Source organism: Plectropomus leopardus, chromosome 9, assembly GCF_026936395.1.
Source record: "Plectropomus leopardus strain MGB_pleo_1.0 chromosome 9, ASM2693639v1, whole genome shotgun sequence".
In the NCBI taxonomy this organism is placed as follows: Eukaryota; Metazoa; Chordata; class Actinopteri; order Perciformes; family Serranidae; genus Plectropomus; species Plectropomus leopardus.
In genome coordinates this window covers 26,609,453-26,633,690 of record NC_142184.1, presented here as the reverse complement: position 1 = coordinate 26,633,690, position 24,238 = coordinate 26,609,453, and the positions used below count along the sequence as shown (strand labels likewise).

The window sequence follows — 24,238 nt, the reverse complement described above, 5'->3', positions numbered from 1 at the left end:
AAGCTAAGTCCAACATGTTGTGTTAGCTAACGAGGGAATTTGTGTGTCTGAAGTTTAAGCCAGTGTCTTACATGCTGAAAAAAATGTAAAAGGCGAAAATTTGTGTTGTTTTCAAAATGAGATTATTATAAAACAGATAATTTATCGCAGAAATATTTGTGATAATTACTTTAAATGACAGTTTATGTAAATATAAAGCACAGGGAATCAAAAATCTGTTGTTTTTTTCTGTAAAGGGGGAATTGTTCTGTTAACCATGTGGAGCTGCTTCGTCTGCTGTCTGAATTGTCCTGTCTTCTTATGGCGGTCCTCATCTTGTCTGGAGACTGACATCTGGATGTTGTGCTGTTTGAAGAGGGGCGGTAAGAACCAAAGCAAAGAAAAAAAATGTCACTGTAGAGGATTATATGTTATTAGATATTTTTTGGGCCCAAGACTAACTGAAAAACTTTAAAGTAAAATTCATAGCAAAAAAACTCAACTCAAGAGTCATTTAAAACTAATACCTAACCGAACCAATTTGGTCACACAGGGGAGACATGTAACTGAACCACAAAAGCGGTACACTATTGATACTTGAGTTATACAAGGAAGTGTACCAGAGAAATTAAGCTGGATAGAAGACCTTTATTAATGTATATTTTATGTATAATTTAGTGGTCATGTGTGTGTTTGTCAGCTGGAGGTCTCTTATATTTATTATCTTGAGTCTGTTGTTGGCACTATCCTTGCCAAGCCTAAATTAATTTAGTGAGCATGGGGAACCAAGTAAGCTTGTAGCCAAACAAAACTGTAAGAACTTGGATGTTAGGAGAACCCCAGATATTGATACCTTTGATACTCAGGCTTAGAGCAGGGCCATGTGGCTTTAAAATAATATCACAATATCTTTAGGCTATATCCCAATATTTTGAAATCTCTTCTAAACTACTGTAAACTACTAAAATACAAATTGATTAACTGAACTCCTTTTACAAAAATAAAGTACCCAATGCAGTGTTTCCCCTGCCATTATATTGCATGCATGTCTATGGTTCACAGTCCTAACCATCAGGTCCTTTGTGTTATACTGAACATCAAACATGCAGGAGCAGGTTAAAGAGTTAATCCTGAAAATGCTCGAAATTGTTAGGCTATTGTTTTGTTTTTATGAAACTTGTCTGAATACAGACTATGTGCCAGGTGTGTGTGCAGTTGGATGATAGAGTGCGGGCCGCACTTCGCCCAAGAGATTAATTTTATTATTTTCAACCACTGGCAAAAATGTGTTGGCACAACACATTTTGCTGATCACACAGCTGATCGATAGATCGCAGCAATGTGACAGAGCAGCGCAGTGACAAAGGCAGACAAACAGCAGAGTGTCTCCTCACAGCGAGTGAACACTGAAATATTCAGCAGTGGAAAGTGACTTCTTCAGACTACTACAGCTCTGCTGCTTTCGTTCTCATCAGGGACGGATTTAGTAATTTGGGGGCCTGGCGCCCCAGACTAACTGCCCTACGTTGATCTACATCCTCAGTGTAACTAAGTTAGACTAGTGCAGGTGAGTTAAAAAAAATTAAATTACATTTAAACACAGGACACACCATAGGATAACAGACTTTAATCCAACTTGGCAGTCGAAGAGGAATTACTCTTCCTGGCTCCACAAGACTTAACTTGTTAAATAAATAAACAAAATAAATGTATAAATGAATAAGCTATAGATGAAAAAAGTACATGAAAAAATGAATGGGAAATTATTTAAGTTTTAGTAGTAGTAGTAGTAATAGTCAGTGACTTGTGCTGAGTCCGCATGTTGAGTATAGCGTTCCAGCTCCAACATGTTTGTTTGTTTTGGTGCCATGCATTGTGTAGACGCCCCCTCAGCCACGCAAATCGACAAAAAGCATTATCAGATGACGTAAAAGATATAGATATAGCATGAAATGAAGCAATGGACGTTTTTTTATCATCAGACAATATACTTTGTCATATCACACAGCCCTAGTCGCTGTTAAAAGGTGTAAAACCTTGCCCTGAAATAATGCTGTTTTCCTGACATGTACATTAGTGGGCTTATATCCCTAATTCATGTGACTAAGTGACTGAGTTTTGAGTGATGCATTTCCAGCACTAAATAGATAAGTAATATGTATCAAAAACAAGACCACAACAAGCAAGCTGTCTTTAGGCTATGTTCAGTCTTACAGTCTCACTCTTAACTGGTTTAGATCACTGTGTTTACCTATTCTGCATAGCTAACCTGGCTAACCTGGCTAACCTGGCTAACCTAGTGACATGACCTGAAAGTAATAGTTCCTACAGGATCTTAAACACAATTAGCAGAGGATGGTTTCGATCCATCGACCTCTGGGTTATGGGCCCAGCACGCTTCCGCTGCGCCACTCTGCTGTTAATCACTCTCTATGAGACTTGAATGTACAATCCCTGGCTTAGGTGGCCAGTGCCTTATCGATTAGGCCACTGGGGCTTTGCCAGTTAACATTATGACCAGTTCTATTGTCAAACAGTGAGTTCCACTTATTAAGCATTAACACATATGGGAAAATTAAGATAAAAATGGCCCATGATGCTACTGCTTCAATAACGTAGAGAAAACAAAGACAGAAAGAGAAACAAATAGGAGGGAGAGACACAGTAAATCTCTGACAGGATAGAGAAAAGAAGAACAGGGGAAAACTAGAACTATAAAATAGTTTCTGAAGAAATCTTTAGTCATCTCATTTAAGCTCAAAGATGATACTTCAGTACATCCCTGAGGGGACCACATTAATGACTCGCACACTGGTACCAGTTTTTCAGCCATGTCCTGAACTTATGCTGTTTTTCCGACACATCTAATAAGTGGCTAATTTCCCAAATTCGTAGGAGTGGAGAGTGACTGTATTGCATTTCAGTCATTTTTTACAATTTTTTCACTTGAAGTTTCTGTATATATATTCATATTCATATTTGGTTTATTTGCTCATGTCAGTGTATGATTTCCAAAACAAAAACAAAATAATAATAATGATGCTGAAAGTTTCAGTTTTGATTAAACATTTACAAAAGGCATTTAAACAAAGTTTTGTGTTGGAGTTTGTTATATTCCAAATTTTAGATATTGAAAGAAAGATTTTCATCTTTATTGTAAATGCATATTGGTTCTAATTAACAGTTATTGGTCTCATTAACTACTAATTATCGGTATCGGCCCTGAAAAACCAATATCTTCCGATCACTAAAGAGAGCCAGACTTACCCGAACTCTCTTAGTGATTTCTTTCCGATTATTAAGTTTGGTTGAATTACACCGTTGTGTTGACAAATTCAGAGAGACCTAGATAATAGACCTAGATAATACAAATAACAGTGGCATCATGCCACTGCAGTGTAAGATTTTAGATAGCTTACTGGCATCCTGGAAGCAAAAGATGATAGGTGTGACATGTAACACAACAACGTAGGCATCTGGTGTGACATATAACATATCTGTCGGAAGCGATTTATAAGCAAAAACAATGGCATAAGGTGGCAATAACAATCATTTACCATCACTAAAACATGGTGGCTTTTGGAGGGTAAGGAGCTCCTGAACCTTTTTGTTTTCCCAAATTGCGGACATTTTTGGCTGCTGATTTTCTTCTTTAAATTACTGCTAACTGGTGTTTGGCGCTTTTTAAATCTCCTGGCGGTGAGTTGCACACAACAAAATGTCACACACAACAAATGTCACACCCATCCCATCTCTCTTCCCATCTCGCTGGCAGTCCCTTGTAAACAGACACTAAATTGACGCTAAAACCGGCTTATAAACAAGACAACTCCATTTCCCCATTCTAGGTACCTTTTGTGTGTTGTGCCTTATCTTTCATATGTTTTATACCGAACAGAGTGGCAGCCTAACAGGGTATTGATCCCTCTTTGAACAGGCAGTGTTTAAGGAGCGTGGGTCACACAGAATGCACTGGAAGAACTTTCTCTATGTAAAACTCTGTTAGCAGAGGATGGTTTCGATCCATCGACCTCTGGGTTATGGGCCCAGCACGCTTCCGCTGCGCCACTCTGCTCACTGTCATAAGTTAGACTCAAAATGAGAACACCTGGCGTAGGCATAAGGTCTTATCCATCAGGCCACTGAGAGAAACACAATGCAAGGTTTAAATTTAAATAATGATGATGATGAATAAGAAAGCATCTTTTTTTGTACTCACCCAGTTCCTCAGTGTGTGGATTACAGTCCCAGCACACAAAAGGAAATCCATGGAGATGTGTCATCGGGTTTAAGTTTGAGGGATTTGACCGCGTGAGTGCTCTGATTCACAGGGAGGAAAGAAACATGGAACTAAGTTGTGACTAAGCAATGAAAAGATCAGTGCCTGTTACCTATAAAACAGAAGAAAGCAAATTGTTGCCCTGCTTAGTTAAACAGTACCTGTTCTTCCAGTGATTAAACAAGCCATCCCATTCACTCTCCTGTGGTGCAATCATAAATTAACAACAACAACCCTGACTGAGCTGAAATGGCTGACTGATCTTATCACACACAGACACAAGATAAGCCAAAACACACATAAGACAGCATCTAAGACGTACCAAAGAACGTCTAGTGTGAAGTGAAGATATTATTGTATGTTTTGCAATTCTGTCTATACTCATCTAAAATCTCATTTGTTTAGTTTTCTTTGGTATGTTTAATATGCTGTATATACCTCTTAGTCAAATTCAAACAAATTTCTTTATTGACAAAAGGTGATTGACACAATAAATTAAAAAAGCCATGATTCTAACTACAACTAACTCTACTCTATAACTCTATAAATGATCATACATGAATTGACATCTCTATTTTCTACCACTCTTCACAACAGCTGACCATACAGCTCGGAACTTTGCCCTCCCCTTTCAAAACATTGTCCAATTTAGATTAGATCTACGTATCTTCAAGGTCTCAAGGCAAAGCAGCAGAGCCACGACACTGACAGACTGTCTCGACCTCAGACAGGTCAGGAGACAGAGAAGGAAGAGGAAAATAATATCTGCAACGGTTTATCTCTTTATTTATTTGGCCAGAGAATCCTCTCTGTCGTGGATTTTAAAATAAAACCTTTCCTTCATCTGTTGTCGGCAACAAAAAGCAATCACAACTTGTCGTTTGGTACCACTTGGAGCCACTTTGATCTGATGGAAAACTCTACAGCAGATTCAATTTGAAGCCTGGGGACCACCACACACAGGGAGGATTAATTCTTCATAAAAGGGGATGTGCCGTCTTTTGATTGAAGAAGCCTTTTTTTAATGTCAGGTGGAAGATTTTCATTACAGCACTGACCAGAAACACATTTGGAGTTTGATCTGTTTCCTTTGAACTGGAAAAACGGATAAAAGACATTAGCATAAAAGACATAACAGTGCAACACTCCTCTGAAAACTCTTGCATGGTTCATCTCAGGGCATCAGCAGGTTCTGGGCTTTTGTAGAAGAAACATTTTTTTCTGATACAGCTATAACGCACAAGGTAATTAATATCAAACATTTCAAAAGGTTACAAAAGGATCTTGAACAAGACTTGAATGAAGATAAAACTAACAAATTGGATTTTTTTCCCAGCTGTCACTGCACCAAAATGATACTTAGATTAACATGTTACGGATGTGATAATATGGGATGCATTTTATTTTGTAGTTTTCGTGTCCTTTTCGTTAGAAACATAGAAAACATATCTGGAGCTTTTTGTGCATTAATGATTGAAAAACAGATTTTCTGCCAAAACAAACCCGGCATTTGGAAAGAAAGATGTTATTGTTTTGTTTATGTTTCAGCTAGTTTCAGCCATGGCAGAGAGGAGACGTACGGGCTACAGCGTGCAAAGGGAGATCCTGGACGAAGGAGCGGTGGATGAGATTGCCGAAAAGTCTTACTCAAAACCATCTCTGTCTGAGAAGGTCAAAAAGTCATTGAGGTAAATTTCCGCACATCTTATCTGCTGTGCATCACAACTAATCTCTCTCTAAATCTCAACTTGCTTTGCCCAGGGGCCTGTTTTGCAAAAGTATTTTATAGACACTGATATATTTGTCAGTATATATAATAAATTAATTGCCCAACGTCTACTGTCCTAACTCTTCTTTGCCACGGGGCAAATCCAGTTGCAGCAGCCCCGCACAGGTCAGACGTACGCAGAGTATTTCTCGGACCTCTGTCAGGCGGTCGGACAGACTGTCCCTGGCGCTTTTTGTGGTATTTTAATTAACAAGCTCTATTTTGATGAATTCTGGTAATTTATTTCCATTCAAAAAAATCCCAGTGTGAATCCACTAGTTTTCATTTTGAATTAGAAAGTAGCCTTTGGGCCACCATGTACCTTATTGCTGCTTGACAGATTCAGACATTTTCTCTCCCGTATGTTTTTGTTTTGTATAAAAGCATGTCGCAATTACACTAAATTACAATAAACTCATCTTCATATACCACATTTCTCAACAAATAAAATTGAATCCTTGAACTTTCATGACAGAAAACAAATGAAAAGAGTAAGAACAATTTTCACTCATCATTTTACAGCCAGCAATGTGAGCAGTAAGTCCAGCTTAATCTACTTGTTATTACCCTCCTGCAAAAGCAGTACGGGGTTGAATGTCAAAACGTCTCTGGCCAGGGAGATAGATAAACATGCAATTAAATGAGGATACACTGCAGATACAAAATACCTGGAAATGACCCTAAAAGTGCATCTTGTAACAATAAAATTGTATTTCTCTATGACCCAAAATAATCACACTTAAAGATACATGCCGTAACTTGGCAAGTAAGTAAGTAAGCACTTCTTATAAATTCAAAAAATGTTAAAATATGTAGAGAGATAAAAACAGAGCTGCTCAAATAGAGTCAGAACCACCAGTGAGACCAAAAGCAGCAAGTCATGTCTTTCCAAATGTCAGAATACTGTTTTGTGAGGCATTTAATGATTACAGGAGGAAACATGTAAACAAACGGTTGAAAGACAGTGAGGATGAAATATAATTTATTAACTTTTTGGTAGTTAGATATGAGATACAGTAAGTTAACATCGGATGTGTCAAAATTAGGGTCAAAAGGACACATCAGCCAAATGGAGTTCAGACGTGACATGTAAGCTGATACCACCCCCCCTTACTCTTCTTTTTCTTTGTCTGTCTCTCTCACAAACTCAGGTGTTCTGGTCCCAGGTTGAAGAGCTGCCTGCTGGGTAGCGTTCCTGTTATATCGTGGCTGCCTCGTTACTCCATCAGAGAAAATGCCCTGGGTGACCTGATCTCTGGGATCAGTGTTGGGATCATGCAGTTGCCGCAGGGTGAGGATGGAGGTTCAGGAGATCAGTTCAGTAGAGATGCAGTGAAGGGCGGATAGGTAGAAGAGATATTATAATAAGTTTATTTGAAATGTCAGTCTGCTTGTTGTGCATTACCATACTAATCGATATCTTCCTTGTTATAGCTGTTTTCTAGTTATTACTGCTTTGTAGAAAATCATACTTCTTCTCTGCTCTTTCTGCAGGTATGGCATATGCCCTGTTAGCATCGGTTCCTCCAGTCTTTGGCCTTTACTCCTCCTTCTACCCAGTCCTTATCTACTTCATCTTCGGCACGTCCAAGCACATCTCAGTCGGTTTGTACTTCAACATTTCTGTATCTGCACATCTGGTGGGTTGATCCACTGTGAAGTCCTGGTAATAATAATTTAAGGAAGAACAAGTGATATAGCAGGATTACTCACATTTCTTTCTAATCAGCAAGGTTCAGGTTTTTAAGTATAGACATTAAGTATAAGACCTTTAGTTGGAGCTCAGGGCTTTAAGGAAGCTACACTTCCTTATATTGTTTCCTAAAGGGGAAGTCATTTTGTGATCAGTTCAAGACCTTTGACGTGCTTGTTTTTTAGGCATTTGAAAACTGTTCTCAAACCTTAAATATTTCTCTATAGTAAAAAACAAAACAACCTTTCCATTCAAAAACAGCGCAGCTAATCCGATCTGTAAAGACTGTGGGAGTTTGGTCTTATCAGATTTGATTAACAGAGGCATTGCTCTGTCACCATGAGCTAAAAACCTGACGAGGAGCTGCAGGGTTGTAAAGTGTTTTCCCTGTTTTGCATTACCGTACAACGATCTATACGCTCATGCTGTGGCCACCAGTTTTTATTATTTGAACATAACTGAGCAGTTGTGTTTTTTCATTAGTTTTGTGTGGCAGATTGGTCGAAATACTACATACCCCTGAGCCTCTGCTGCTAGAGCCATAGAGAAGAAACCAGTCAAAATGGTAATGAGAGTGGTAGCATATTTAAAACACTTTGAATTTGTAAGCAACACAGCACTGTACTGAATAATCATCTTCTATGAATTTATTTTAAAAAATACCCAGTATCCAGAAGTAAAGAAATTTAAGATGCAAATTTGTTTTCAGTTTTATCAACATGGAAATCTTAAGCTTCCACGTGCTGCTAACAGAGCTGGATTTTAAGATGGTGATTTGATGTTTCTTTGTTGTTCCTTCTTAAAGTTTTTATCTACACAGACTTGTAGCTTTGTTTCTTTTTCATTAAAGAAGCAGTTATGTTCTAACACAGATGCTTATTTTATTTGTTGATGATTAATCAATAAAAAAAAGTTGCATGCCAGTTTAAGCCATACAAGTGCTCTAAGAGTGATTAATCTAACATTATCTATGGGAAAATAAAGGGCATGCTTAGTCCTGGAACCAGGATCGCCTAAAAAGAACTTGTGAAAGGAGCATTGACAAAACAATAATGTAAACTAATTCCAAAATGGTTATAAATATTTTCACTTTGGCAGAAAATAATGTATTCACGTAGGACCCCATCAGCCATTGCAAGAAGCTGAGGGGAATGGGTGGAAGGACAAAATATATCCAATATGTTGTTATATGGCCAACAAAAACATATGTATGTCTCGCTTATTCAGGAACATATGCTGTGATGAGTGTGATGATAGGCGGGGTGATAGAGCGAGTAGCACCTGACTCCAACTTCATGATGTGGGACAATGTGACCAACTCCAGTATAGTTGATGTCATCTCCCGGGATGCAGAGAGGGTCCGAGTCGCTGCAGCTGTCACCTTCATGTCGGGATTATTTCAGGTAATCGAGAGTTGCTGGATTATGTGATCTGGAAGTCAAATATTATTTTATTTTATTTTATTATAATTTAATTTTTAATTTGATTTATTTATTTAATTATTTATATTTATTTATTTATTTTTAAGGAGGTATTGAGGATGTATGCAGTGCGCATCACTTTCACTGGAGGTTACGCCCGGGCCACACTGCATGCATGAGCAGTTTGCGTGCACATTGGCAGCCTTTGTTGTTGCGGCACAGCTGCAGAGCTGCCTGCTGTTGTAACTACTGTATTTCCAAAGCAGATACTCCACTCATTTATGAAGCTATGCAAGCTCCTGCTTTGTCAACACCAAAGTCCTGCAAAAGTTTCACAGTAAAATGCCTTGTGTCAACAGCTGAAGGGATTTTGTTGACAGAGCCGTTGTCAGAGGGCTTTCACTTGAAACAGAAACAGGAAATCATGAGTGTGACAGATTTAGACATTGAAACTGTAGTAAAAGGTGATACAGAATCAATGTAATTATCAGAAGTCCTTGTCACTTTCTATTTTTTCTGTGGAAAAAAATGACAAGACTGTGTTAGATGAGCTGCAGCTGAGCAGCGCTGCTCACGCTGGCAATGTGGCTGCTCTAACCTGCTAACATGTGGGCTGGAAAAAAAAAAACAACAGGTTGTGTGACGCAGAAGTCTTAGTTTCGGTTAAAGAGAGAAACGTGTGTGTTGTGTATTTAGTAGACTGAAAATGGCAACAAAGCCTGCAGAACACAGTGAACTCACGAGTTGGTGGCGCCGGGATATACTGATACTGACATATACAGTATAGATATGAAAAAATAGATACCCACTCATACAAATACTCCAGATATTCTTTTGAAGCTATGAGAGCATGGCTACATTGTTCTTGTATGTCCTTGTCAATGTGAAGGTTCATGTGTTTTTAATTCTGTGTTATACATATGTAGATTGTGCTCGGTCTAGTCCAGTTTGGTTTCGTTGTGACCTACCTGTCTGAGCCGCTGGTCCGAGGTTACACCACAGGAGCTGCCATCCATGTCATCGTGTCCCAGCTCAAATACACCTTTGGCATCAGTCCTGTGAGATACAATGGACCCTTTTCGTTGATATATGTAAGAACGAACACAGTCATTATCACCTGCTTACTTCTACTTAAAAACTTTAAAAATTTCAGTCAGTAATGCTGAAATTCCTAATTATTTCCAAACAAATAACCCTCTAATTTCTTCACATGAGAGAACGCCAATTGTTAACTCTAAAACTTTGTCAAGCATCTTGTGCTGCAAAATATCTCAATCTATCTTATGTGCATGCTTTTATCTCCACAACATAAAAGCCAAGGTTGAGACTTTTGCTTCCACCTCATGATTAAAAGCCAGTAGAGCTGACTGTCTCCTCACTAATGGACAAGAAATTGAGCATTGTATATTCTTGTATAAATGAGTTGTGTGTTGGTTCTATTAGTTTCTTTCATGCTTCCTTATATAAGCATTTAAGATAATAAATATAATTATATTATGTCTTTCTTTTCAGACTGTGTTGGAGATATGCTCTCTCATCCCACAGACAAATGTTGGAACTCTTGTGGTCAGCATTGTAGCTATAGTTGGACTCATCCTCACTAAGGAGCTTAATGCATACTTGAGTAAAAAACTGCCTGTTCCCATACCTGTGGAGCTGCTTGGTGTGAGTATTAGGAATACATTTAATATACTTTATGGACAGTTTGTTCCTCATAAAGTTAAACACGCACACTATTACACTTAACACCCACAAATACATCTCTTATTATCTGTTTCTCCAGGTTATTATTGCAACATTGGTGTCTTGGCAAGTTAACTTGGAAGACAAATATGGAGTGGATGTGGTCGGACTGATTCCCTCAGGGTGAGAAAAACACCTACAATCGCACAGAAATGTGTCTTTGCACATATGAAAGTTGAAGTATTTGTAAAAGGACGATGTTTTCCTCTTTGTCCATGTCTACTAGTCTCCAGCCTCCTGTTTTCCCAGCAGCCTCTCTGTTTGGTCAGGTGATTGGGGATGCCTTTGCTCTGGCCGTGGTTGGCTATGGCATTGCCATCTCACTAGGACGAATCTTTGCCCTGAAATATGGATACAAGGTGGACAGCAACCAGGTAGGGAGGTGGTGGCTGGAATCAAGGATGGACTGCTCTTTTCTTGACATCTTGAATTAAATAGTGTTTTTTTCCTGGATTAGGAATTAATTGCCCTGGGTCTGAGTAACTCCATTGGAGGGATTTTCCAGTGTTTTGCCATCAGCTGCTCCATGTCTCGTACAATGGTTCAGGAGAGCACAGGCGGGAAGACTCAGGTTGGTATGAGTGGACATTATTCTGGTCTAGAGTAATACATTGTAAGAGTACTCATATCTCTCTTGACAGAAAGCTTTTAGTACGGAAAGCTTTTAGTACGGAAATCAACACATATGTTTTATTTTGTTTGTTTGACAGAGTCTCTTTTTAACTCTGTATCTGATAAGTCTGTTTTCCTTTTTTTGGTTGCTTTGCAGTAGACCAGTGCTGGCAAAGCACCTTTCTCTGCAGGACTTTCCACCATTGAATCAGGCTTTCACCGATGGGCATTTATAGAACAGCAAATAGGAACGCCCTCTTTTTGAAATTACCCGTGGTTGGCCCAAGTCTCCTGTCATTGGTTAGATTTTCTAAAGCTTGAAAACAGGGACAAGAGGAGATGCAGAACTCTACTTTTGTCTGTCCACTTGAATTACAATATGCTGAAAGTTTATTATGGGACTTTTGATGAATGATACCAAAAAACTGCCTCCCCAGTTTTAACCAAGGTGATCACTATATATAAAAATGTCTTTTCAGGGGAAGAGCTTGTTTATGTTACATAAATCACCACAGAAAAAAATAAAAAACATAAAGGCACAACATTAAAAAACCATCACTTCCTAAAAAAACTGTTATACTACACTGGATTTTAGCTCGTCGTAACAGACCCTATGTATGCATGTTAATTCTGATTTTGTATCTTTTGTAGTACTATTACAGGCTGGCAGTACTTTCCCTAAATATCAAAATCAACACATATTACAAAGTCATTGTCAACACACCTGACATTAAAGCAAATTCAGCTCATACGCTAAGCTGCTTTTATTTTCAACATACTGTAGTGCGCTATTAGGCCATTACCTAGTATTCATCCTGCACCTGATGCACTTTCAAAAGCTGGGTTTTCTTTATTTAGTTTATTTTGTATTTGTTGCTTTTCCCGTGTTTATTGCACACAGCTAAAAATCATTTAAACAACATTTAGAAAAAATGCTTATTGGTTTATATGCCTGGCATTTTTTAGACTTGACAAGGATGTTTCATGAGATCATTTTTCAGATCAGTATTTTCATTCCAACTCTTCGCCCTGCCTGTAGCTACAAAACTGGGCTAACTCAAAGGTTAAACGGAGTGAAAAAAGGTCATAATTAACGTTACTCTGATAAGTGGCATCATTAAAAAACACTTAGGGAATCGATCTTTGCTCACATTGTTGAAGTCCACCTACGCAAACACAGATTTGCTAAGAGGCTAAACCGATTTACTCTGACAACACATTAATCAGCAAAGGCCCATTACTGAGGAGAGGAGAGAAGAGGTTTTAACTGATGATGCCTTGACTCCTCTCATAATCATGTACCAATTCACTCTAATAACCACTACATCATTCATCTTTTCTTCTTCTTCTTAAACTCTCTTCCTCTGATCTCTCTCCCCTGATTTCCATTCATCATGCCACTATCTGCCCTGTGTCTCTTCACTGCAGGTCGCTGGGGCTCTTTCAGCAATAGTCATCCTTGTCATCACACTCTGGATTGGAACTCTTTTTGAAGATTTGCCGAAGGTAGTGTGTGTGTGTGTGTGTGTGTGTGTGTGTGTGTGTGTGTGTGTGTGTGTGTGTGTGTGTGTGTGTGTGTGTGTGTGTGTGTGTGTGTGTGTGTGTGTTTTTGTTGTGGGGGGGTGGGGTTCAACCGAAGCACTCCATATAAACTGTACGGCATCTGAATGACTTTGCAGGCAGTGCTGGCCGCCATCATTTATGTCAACCTCCATGGCATGATGAAGCAATTCATGGATATCCCTGCACTGTGGAGGAGCAACAAAGTAGACATGGTGAGTGTATTAAAAGTAGACAAGGATATCGTTAATGTTTTGCTACATTTAATGGTCGCTAGACTTGTTTGGCTTTTGCACCCATTCTTACTCATCATCACTCTCTTTCTATTTCTCTATCTCCAGGTGATCTGGGTGGCCACCTTCATCTTCACTGTACTGTTTAACCCTGACCTGGGACTGGCTGCTTCCATTGGTTTCTCTATGCTCACTGTTATCTTCAGGACACAGCTGTAGGAATACACTCTCACACACACACATTATACACAATTATACATATATCACAGCAAACAAATTCATGCAATCCTTTCTTTGCAGACCATACCTAGACACAAAGTATTTTTCATATTTTTCCTAAAATTTTTTGTTTTGTGTGTATTCCAGACCTAAATACTCCATATTAGGGCAGGTCCCGGACACAGATATTTACAGGCCACTGGAGGACTACAATCAGGTATGACACATTATATTGATATATTATGTTTTTGTTTTGTATTTATTTTATATACAGAATGCCCACGGATCTTTAAAAAGTCCTAACATTTATGAATTAATTAATCTAAAAATGAGGCTTTAATTGGTATTAAAATGTCTTAAATAAATCTGTCAAAACTTTGGTTTGTAACCAACTGCAAAACATTCCCATCAGCATCAGCTGTATGGTAGGTTTAGGGCTAAAAAGCAAATGTAGCATGCTAACACACCACAGCAAGCTGGTGAACATATCAGAAATTATACCTGCTTAAAATTAGCATGTTAGCACTGACATTGTTAGCATGCTCACAAAAAGACTGTTAAACCTTCTAAAATCTGGGCATATTGGTCTGATGTCCTTTAAAAACATGGGAAGAGGGCAACAAGTATATGGCCCAACATTAGCAAGAAATTAGTAAAATAGTTACAAGAAAATTACCTGAAAATAAGGCAACAAAAAAAACAAAACAAGTAAATGACCTAAAAAGTGCTGAAAATTTAAAAAGCAATTATGTCTATCTGTCTGTCTATCTATATTATATATATATATATCTATGTATAGGTGTGTGTGTGTGTGTGTGTGTGTGTATATGTGTGTGTGTGTGTGTGTGTGTGTGTGTTTTTATATGTATATATCTATATAAATGTGTATATGTATGTTTGTGTGTCTATGTATGTATGTATGTATATATATATATATTTCCTGGTTTCCTGTTTATATATTTTTTTGTATTTTTTTCCTAATAATTCTCCCCTCTTTTTTAAAATTAATTTTTAAGTAATTTTTTTATCACCTTTTTACTAATTTCTTGCAATTTGTGGAACGTTTTTGGCCAAATTGGTCATTGTCTTTTGTGGTCAGTATTTTAAAATCAAAACAGTTTGCTCAGGTTTTAAATTGGTCAAATAGTTTGTGAAAGGCATCTGAACGCAGCACACAAAAAGTGATGTTAATCCAGGTTTCACAGGGTAATCGATTAACTCATGAACTGATCGATTGATTTCAGGTGAGGCAGGTGCCAGGGATTTTGATCTTCCGCTCCTCTGCCACCCTCTACTTCGCCAATGCTGAGATGTACCAAGAAACCCTTGGAGAGAAGGTGAGGACACACACACACACACACACACACACACACACACACACACACACACACACACACACATATACTTTACTGTTAACATTATCCTATCCATTAAACCAGGAACAACTCTTTAAAGGACTGGCAAAATGTCCTCACACACTTAAGCTCTAAAAATAAAATGTGTCCTCATAAACATAGTGTAGGCACCAGAACACAAACAAACACGGAAACATTAATATGTATTCACAGATTAATGTGGACGCCCACTAAAAAACAGTATCACATATACAAACACACCATGATGGACACACAAGCCCAGATTTATATGAGCAGACACACCACAGCTACACACACACACACACACACACACACAAACACAGAGGAAAGAAACCATCACCAGCAACAATCCCCCTTGTCACAATTTCCGTGCAATTAACTCCTCTCATACAAACATTATTTCTGACAGACTAATAAGCGACCCGACATTTCACCAATTCACACATCACGACCGTGACAGACATTGTTGAAAATGTCATCCCACCATTTTCTCCTCTCCGTTCTTCCGTTAAACTTTTGTTTAAACACCCCCCCACCCCTTCTTCCTCCTCCTCTTCTGTCATGTCTCTTTAGGGCACACAGGAAGACAGATTGAAGGAAGGTAGAAAAAAGATGACAAAAGATGGAGGGAGGGTGAGAAGCAGAGACTGAATAAGGCAGGGAGATAATGGAACGTCTCATTCATTAAAATGTCAGCATGTCAAAGCCACAGGGTCGCCCTTTTCTTTCTAATCTTTGATGCACAAATAAGCTTTCATAGAGCTGTTGTGGACGGGCAAAGGGAGCACAGGTCAGAAATTGCCACCAGAGGAATTCTGGTCATTTTTGGAATTTGATTAGTGAGTTTACTCCACCGTTCACTGTGGTGTGCAGATGAAATGTGCAGGTGAAATTTGGGATCACTTACTGCTCTTACTGGCAGCAACTAAGCTGATAGAGTGCACCTGTGTAAGGGGATTCTAATGTTGCAAGTGCATGAACTAGTTATGTCACATAACAAGAAAAATGTTCACAGGTAAATCATGCATTGTTTAGGCAAAATAATCTTTCCTGTCATACTATTACATTGTCTGGATGTGTTCAAATGTCCAACAAACCTTTTTTAGATGCTAATTGCTGTCAGTTTTGTATTAGGGAAGCAGTAAGGCTTGAATGGCTGTCACTGAATTCTGATCCACTTTGCAGTTGCCAGGCAGACATTTTAAAAATGGAACAAAAATCACAAAAACAACCAATGAAAATGTGATTGGCTTTTTATGACTGATTACGTGACGTTTTTCTTGTGATATCCATTTCCTGGTTGCCCATAAGTCGTTAACTCATTGCAAATAGTGTTTTCTGCAAACAAGGTACAGAAACTACTTTATGTGAAGACTGGTTTATTTCTACTGCATGTCTGCTTGTGGCAGCCAATTAGAAAATGAGAATATCAGCTGACTGATGCTCGTGGTATTTGCCTATGCCAACATGAAAACTGGTTTTTGCTTGCCATTGAGTATAGGTTCACAGTTTATCAAGTCTGTCATGAATCAACAGTCAGGTGCCCTGCCCATACGAACAGGTGAAACACAAAACAGGCCTTATTTGCTGTACTCATTCCTCCATTGGCCATTAAAAGATCACTTTCTGAGGTGATTTCGATGTGAGTGATGGGGAACAATGTCCAAACCCCCTCTTATGTGCAAAAATGTTTGCAAAAATTGAATTAATGTTTATATGAGTCTCTCTTAGGTTGCATCAAGTTTGCTGTAAGACAGACTAATTTTTTTTTTTTTTTTAGAGCTATACGTAATGATGTATTTGCATATTGTGGAGGAAATTTCACTGTGGATTACATCCTTTTAATAATTAAACACTTTGAAACTAAAAATACACAGAATTAACCTAACCAAGTTTCCATGCTGAACAGTACTGTAAAAAAGAAAATGATTTTTATTCTTTGGCTTAAGTTACGTACTTTGGGTGAACATTTGTGTCTTGCTTCAACAAAGGTAAATGGGTCATGACAACTTGGAGTCCGAGCAAGTTTTCTTCATTTGTGTTTTGTAGTGGTTGAATGCAAGTAAACCAACTGTCATGGTTCATTTAATATGTACAAACAAAAACACCAAGCTTTCTGAGCAAGTAAGACTTTACTTTAAGTTACTTTAGTTTTCTGCCATGCCCTGTGTTTGTGTTTCATGTAGTTGAAAGTTGAATACACAAGCAAGACTTGCTCTGCTGGTTTATGATTGTTCAGTTCAGAGGAATTAATTAGTTGTATAGGCTTAACTGGCTGAGATAGATAAACATTTGTCTTCCTATGAATGGTAATGGGCTTCATGTTATTAATGGCTTAATAACATTTTCCATGTTTCGCTCTTACAGGAGGTTGTCTGTTGTACTTTCTTTTTTCCAGAATGTTTTCAGAATAATTGATGGAAATGTGCACGTGAAAAGGAAATGCAATAGACAGTCCTCTTCTTGACTACTGATTAAACTTCTTCTTCTTTTTTTTTTAAGTAGTAAAAACAACTTTTATATAAACACAGCCAGAAAGTTGGTTGAGGTCTCTTGGGAAGATAAAATATTAAAACAATCCCCATTACAGGATGCATTTACATAGTTTATTTTAATGAGCTTTAATGTTATTTGTTGCAGAGTAAGTACAGGACATCCTTTTATCCCAACTGAACTAAATGCTGTTGTTCTGAGGCGTTGGTGCAATATAAAGTATAGGGTGTTTTTGGCTTTAGATAAAAAATATAATAGTAAGAATGTTATGCATTGCAGTCATAGTGAATACCTTGCTGGTAGCAAGATTTGAAAATGTATGTAAACTCCACTATCCCCATGTGTGACTTTCTTTTGCTTTTCCTTTTAGTCTGGCATTGACATTATCAAGATCCTGTCAGCAAAGAAGAAACTAGAGGACAAAAGAAAGAGACATGAAAAGAAAAATGCCAAGAAAGCTGCCAAGAAAAACACAGTGGACATGGTGAGCATGGCTATAGACATGACACTCAATTCAAATAAAGCAATGATTTGTTCCCCCTTTTTTTCTGCATCTTACCAAATAGCTGCTTAAATCTTGACATATAGCAAGAAGAACTGTCTTTTTATACAAATACTTTTTTTGTTAAATAGAGAAATAAGTATTCAAACTTCTTGACCCCAAACCTTGATGTTCATTTAGGTTCCTCATGATACAATTGCCTTTTATGGTGATTTATCATCAAATGCACAACATTTTGCTTTGATGAACCTCTCATGAATACTTTTGCACTGTATCATGTCTCCTCCTGTACAGAAGGGGGAGCCAGAGAGCGAGGAGCAGAAGGACATGGCCATCATCGAGGTGGATTTTGTGCCCGACCCCTCACTGCCCAGAGCCATCGTCCTCGACCTCAGCCCTGTCAACTTCCTGGATACTGTGGGAGTCAAGGCGATACGCAGTGTACGAATATAGTTGTCACATTTACACATGCACACACACATATAACATACACAGACTCAACCAAGGTTTAAGTAACTTGTATATTTTACTACTACTACTACTACTACTTTTAAAAGCCTCCTCCTGTGGACAAGTGTTGCGAATTAGCACGTGCTAAAACTCTCACACAACACATCTTGTATTGTCCAATGTAGTTGTGATGTCCACATCAAATAAACAGAAATAATAATAATAATAATAATAATATATATGCTTTTTTTCATGCATTATTTTAATTAACTGTTCTGCAAATCTACATTTGCGTATCTAATATTTCGACCAAATGAACAGGTTACCATGAAGAACTGAAGTGTCAGTCTCAAAGATTTCCGGCCTGGTTGATGTGGCAACACCTGTGACAACAGAAAATGTGGTTCAATACTACAGGTCACAGAGGGCAGAAAAACAGCTATTGCCATTTTAATAGAAACGTCAGGCAATACTCAGCCATTTCCCATCATTTTTTTAGCAACTATGATCTGATTTTATGCTGCAGACATCATGAGTCTGCGGGCAGCAGGGCACAGGGAAAGGAGTTGGTTACCACGCTTAGCTGGAGGTGTGCAGCCTGTTGCCTGCAGCTCTTCATCTAACAGCTCATGTGGCTCCTCCTTGTTGTTCCATTACTCAGTGCAATATTTCAAACTGATCCACTGTCAAATATGACGGTTTTGTAGTCGCATTTTTGATAGTGGTAGTGCTAAGCTCACTGAAAAACACTTTATACTATAACTCAATCTTGTGTTTTGCCAGTTGAATGCTTTTAATGTGGAGCTACAGCAGAAAGACATGCTCTGTTTGCATTAGCAGTAACTAATACGGCTTTTTTTTCCACACAATTGTCACCCTGGACACCCTTTTCAAAATACTGCAAATATATAAATACTGCCAAACTTTCATCATTGAGCTATAGGCTCAGTCACCTTTGTGTTACCTGATTCGGCAAGATATAGTGTCTTAGCAGACATTTGATAAGGAAATCACAAAGAAAGTCAATCAGGTGGCACGAGGAGAATAAGGCATATACTGATCCTTTTATGTTTGCCCTCATATTTCTTTCTGTTTAGCCAACTCTTGTAACTCTGCTTTTCTTATCTCTTCAACTAGAACTTTTCTCCATTCACACCCCCTCACCCCCACCCCTTAACATTTAGCTCCTCGGGCATCACATTACTGTAAATTGAATTGTCGAGCTAATGAAATGATCCCCGGTTTGATGTTTGCTCTGTGCTTTTGTGTCTCTTTCAGATCCGGAGAGACTATGGGGAAATTGGTATAGAGGTGGTTCTCGCAGGCTGCCAAAGTAAGTCCCTCAACATCACTAGAAAATAATAAGTAGAGACCAGCACTAGAGCAGCTCCACTACTGTCGACAGCTGTTAGTATGACAGATCTGCTTTCTGTATGTATCAGTGATACAAAGAAAATATATTTTCTTTAATCTGTGCGTTGATTCTCTTAAAGCTCCATATCCCTTTCGATGATAAAAAATAGTAGATCCTTCATCATAGACATTGGTCAGTTTATCAAAAAAATACCAAAATCCCAGCACAATTTGTCCCACATGCTTTAACTCACACATGGATGTATTTTTACTTTCATGTTCAAGACCCGCTCACACAATTTAAATTCATTCAACAACACCAGATGTTATTTTAGCTGTTTGCTCATGTTATTGTAACATTTTTTGTGAAGGAAGTGGCTCAGCAAACACTTCCAAATTTGCTATGTCTGTTATGATGTGCAATACTGGGTCATGAGAAGATTATAATGAATCCTCGGGAAAACTAAAAAAAAACTTGTGAAATCTGTTGGGGATGCTTGTGTTTTCACTGTATTAAAACATCCATTCGCTATGTTTGTTTTTAGTTCACAAATGTAGGTCTGACTTGCTGGATGGGGGGAAAAAAGTGGGAAAAAGATCTTACAACCACAGTGTGAGGAGCCGTCTAATTTGTTTCAGAGCATCAGCAGCTCTAATAAGCCTGCGCTAAGTTTATAGCCTGTGATGAGGAAAATAGTCATTAAGTGTGTTAAGGCTTGTAAAGGGACTGCAAAGAATATTTATGTAGCCAGGAATCACAACGAGGTTCAGTTAAAACAAGGAACAACTCACCTCTGTCTCTCTCTATCTCTCTCTCACTTTTCATTTTGCTCAATTTTATCTCTCTTACACTGACATGCTCACTGTCTCCTTCTACCTTCCCAAAACTTTTCATTCATGACTCTGCCTGTGGGTCTATTATTAACTCGGTTTTTCTCTCTCTCTTACTAGCTGTTGTTGTGGATAACCTGCAGACTGGAGGTTTCTTTAACGACAAAGTGACAAAGTCCTGTCTCTTCTCTACTGTCCATGACGCCGTTTTGCACTTACAGTCTGCCAGAATGCACAGCCAAGATAAGGTAAAGTACTGTGTGAGCACACACACATGCACTCAAACAGACACATCATCATAAATCACAAAATAGAGTGATGAAGCATGCAAAGACAGGTTGCATGTTTACTTTAAGGGATGACCTCAGCGTTACTTAACGCATTAGTTTGGAATGCACAAAATACAGCAGTACCCACGAGCATCATGACCTGTTACAATCCCGTTTCTGTTGTAGGAACAAAAGTAGTAAAAGTAGTAAATGTGGTGAGTGTCTTAAGTGAGTTATAAAAAGCCTGACCTTTAACTGGCCATTAATGGCGCAGAATTTTTAACTCAGTGATTTGTTGTTTCTTACTGCTGTGGAGCTCAAAGTTTACTTCTCTCCCTAAAATAAAAAACATTAAAGGGGCTTTTGGCCTCATGGGGACAGTGCAACAAGAGGGACACACAACACTGACATATTATCATCCTCTAAAGGTGATATGGTTAATGTGTTAGCAAATGTTTGCTTGTATACATATCGGGTGGACACAGACTGGCATTATCATTCATTTGAAGTTTGCAAGAGTTACAGTCCAATGTTCGCTCTCTTTTTAGCTGTTTGTGGTCTCTACCAACTCATGGCTTTTCAGCTTCTAAACGCTACACTATCTGGTTAGTTCTAACTAACTACTTTCCTGTCTGCCGTTTGCTGCTGGACAGGCAGTGTTCAGTTGTTTTTTATTGCTCTTCAAATGAAAACAGCTGCCTGCTGCAGAAATAAGAGCATTAGTGACTTGAAACAGTAAAAGCAAAGGTTGCAGTAATACCAAAACAAGGAGCTGAAAGATGTTTTAAAGGGTGTACAATGCAGGATGGGCTTGTAGCCCCCTGCCAAAATCAGCATGCAGGTGAGGTGAGGGACTTTATAAAAAGGTAGCAACCAGGTAGCAAGAACACACATCCAAAAGGAAGCTGCAAAAATCACGGACACAGCACTAGAAACAGTCAAAGCTTGTATGAAAACAGGAGTGAATCTGGGGTGAGCTTTCACTTTGGCAGCAGAGCACTGAAGGAGAGGATGGGGATGATGGCGATGCAGAGTTGGCCTGTTTGCTGTTGGACAGACAGGTGGCAAGAGTTAGCTGACTTTAGTTAGCTTGCTAAAGTATCGGCTTTTTGATAACAACAAATGTAACGTTCCTACAATAGCAGCCCGCAGTGCACATATAAGCAGGTGAGACTGTGGTACACAAGGGGAATTGATTAAATCTTATTATATATATATAAAAAAAAGTAAATATCACATTTTAATGAACCCACCTCATCCCTGAAGAGACTGTAATAATGGCTTGGTTCGCTCAGCAGCCTGGACTGTGTGGGAATGACATATGAAGCTCTCAATACGTTAATGGACAGTGATTAAAATGTTTCCGGATCGGTTCATTGATCATTACTATGCAGTGTGACCTGGACTGCAGACTGATTGCACACAATGAGATGGTGGTTGGAAATGTTATTTAAGGTATTACAGTAAAATACAAAATTACAAACATTTTAATATGTTTTAATGCAAAACCCCTATGTCTTTTTTATAGACTTTCTAAACAGAAATACCAGAAAACATCATTTTGTATTTCTTATATGCATCATTTTAACACATGGACATTGTGTATGTGTGTGTTTTAATCTCCTTACATATACCTGTGCTTTCATGGATGTCTGCATATCGTTGGTGTGCTTTTGTTCCTGCCTGTTCTGTTTTAGTGTTTAGTTGGGTGCGTGACTTTATGTTTGCGCTCCCATAGGAGAAATCTAACAAAGAACAAAGACGTGGCAGTGATCCATGAAATACAGTGCACAGGAGCAGAGGCTTTTCATGGAAGAGATAGAGTGCTCACACACGTAAATACAATCACTGGCACACACACAAACGGATACAAAAATACAGAGGATGTAAGCAAGTGGATGTAAGAGAAGCGTGAGGTTGGTCAAGGGAGGTGTGGAAAGAAAAAGGACCCAGCAACATGCATGCAGGCATGTGCAAATTAATGAATACATGGATGCATAAGTATTCATATATGCAGTCTTTACTGTATGAATATATTTCGTATGGAAAGGATTTACCATAAGAGAAGCAAGAGGTTGCCTTGGAAATCCATCAGCCTGTAGTGTATCTCCACTCACAGAAGCATTTCATTGTGTCAGACAGCCATAAGAGCCTTGCATTCAGCTGGACGCCCATCAGAAAAATAATACATACAATTTAACATAATGCAGAAAATGCACGAGTCCACACGGTGCAAAGTGAAGACATCAGATTGAAAATAGCTCGACTCAAAACCATTTTTTCTGAGATTGCAGCATGCTGAGCGAATGTTTCAGGCAACATGTTCACAGTCCTCTTCTGTTCTTCCTCATTAACCTCTACTGAGACTTTCATGCCACTGGAGAGCAAGGAAAGAAAAATCTGGAACATGTTTGGAAAATCTTCCCCCTTCGTCCCACTTGCTTCCTCTCTCCTTCACTCTGGTTCTTCTTCTCTGTTTTGATCTCCCCTGTACTTCTGTTTCACAGGTGATCATAGCGACACATTTTTGAGTCCTGAGAGAAACGGTGGAGGATAATATGAAGAAGTCCCAGACACTCTGTCTTTATGAGGATTTTATCTAGTGAGGGGATTCCTGTCTGTCACAAACACAGACACTCAAACCTGCAGAGACACACACATTGTAAGAAAACACAATACCTGAAGACAAAAACAGTGCAAATAAATCAAAGGTATGTGTAGTTAAAGCATATTAATATGGATTTACATTATTCTGCGATGTGTTTTTGGAAAACTTTGCTTGCCATTTTTAAAAATGAAGTCATTAGATTGCCTTTAATTAGAACAAATACAAAATAAATGCCTGCATGCATGGTTCATTAATGAAAATCTAAAACAAATCTGCCAATGTACATGCACTTACTTGAAAAATAAATATTGCACTTAGCCAAAAGCTTCTCATGAAATGGGACTGTTTATTTCCTGTCCAAAAACAGAAAGTTTTGATTTGAATTTTTCAAGAAAGAAATTTTGATTTGGTGACGCAACGTCAGGAAATCTCTAAATACTTCTGAAAAGACGACTGATGAAACTGATGCCTGAAATGTGGATGCAGGGTGTTCTCCTTTCTTGTCTCACTGAGACTGTTTTATTCACACTCAGACTCCTGTCTAAACCTTGTTTATCCACAGATGTGTTCAGTGAATTTGTTTATACTGTGAGGAGGTGTTCTTCTGCCAGATGTTGCATGTTTATTATAGTTGCTCAAGCACAGAGAATGTAGCAGTAAGTAGAAATCAAACCCATAACCACAACACATGTTCCCATGTTGTAGCTTACAGTACATCATTTTTTCACCTGTTCTTAACCCTGTTTCACTTATGTAACAACATATATAAAGATACAGATACATTTGTCCCAGTTAAAAGTCAAAATATGAGTCATTTCAGTTAGTCACTTTCATGTTTGTTTTTTGTGT

General features: G+C 38.4%; 1 protein-coding gene and 2 non-coding genes across 4 annotated transcripts; 1 reads left to right on the top strand and 2 right to left on the bottom strand.

Annotated features, from left to right (window-relative positions):
• The first annotated feature begins 255 nt into the window (after positions 1 to 255).
• On the top strand, positions 256 to 23,726 carry slc26a6.2 (solute carrier family 26 member 6, tandem duplicate 2). Of its 2 annotated transcripts, none has more exons than XM_088082409.1 (20): positions 256 to 362; positions 5,807 to 5,946; positions 7,178 to 7,317; positions 7,521 to 7,631; positions 8,947 to 9,122; positions 10,067 to 10,231; positions 10,653 to 10,805; positions 10,924 to 11,006; positions 11,110 to 11,257; positions 11,341 to 11,454; positions 12,924 to 13,001; positions 13,175 to 13,270; positions 13,397 to 13,503; positions 13,655 to 13,724; positions 14,752 to 14,844; positions 17,747 to 17,860; positions 18,173 to 18,319; positions 19,607 to 19,661; positions 20,633 to 20,760; positions 23,289 to 23,726. In XM_088082409.1, exons 2-20 carry the CDS (start codon positions 5,819 to 5,821, stop codon positions 23,310 to 23,312), a joined length of 2,130 nt encoding a protein of 709 aa, XP_087938535.1. In that variant the 5' UTR covers positions 256 to 362; positions 5,807 to 5,818; the 3' UTR covers positions 23,313 to 23,726. The 2 variants fall into 2 exon arrangements, with proteins under 2 accessions (XP_087938535.1, XP_042348506.2); XM_042492572.2 differs by lacking the exon at positions 256 to 362 and adding an exon at positions 4,929 to 5,502.
• Positions 2,326 to 2,397, bottom strand: trnam-cau (transfer RNA methionine (anticodon CAU)). The gene has a single exon. It is a non-coding gene; the product is annotated as a tRNA-Met (tRNA).
• On the bottom strand, positions 3,983 to 4,054 carry trnam-cau (transfer RNA methionine (anticodon CAU)). Its single transcript has one exon. It is a non-coding gene; the product is annotated as a tRNA-Met (tRNA).
• Positions 23,727 to 24,238: the final 512 nt, after the last annotated feature.

Excerpts from the sequence above, each read along its gene's own strand:
- slc26a6.2 (XM_088082409.1), top strand. The coding sequence starts at position 5,819 with ATGGCAGAGAGGAGACGTACGGGCTACAGCGTGCAAAGGGAGATCCTG. Across the intron at positions 13,725-14,751 it reads CACTGGAGGACTACAATCAG|GTGAGGCAGGTGCCAGGGAT; the intron begins GTATGACACATT and ends GATTGATTTCAG. Across the intron at positions 20,761-23,288 it reads GAATGCACAGCCAAGATAAG|GTGATCATAGCGACACATTT; the intron begins GTAAAGTACTGT and ends TCTGTTTCACAG.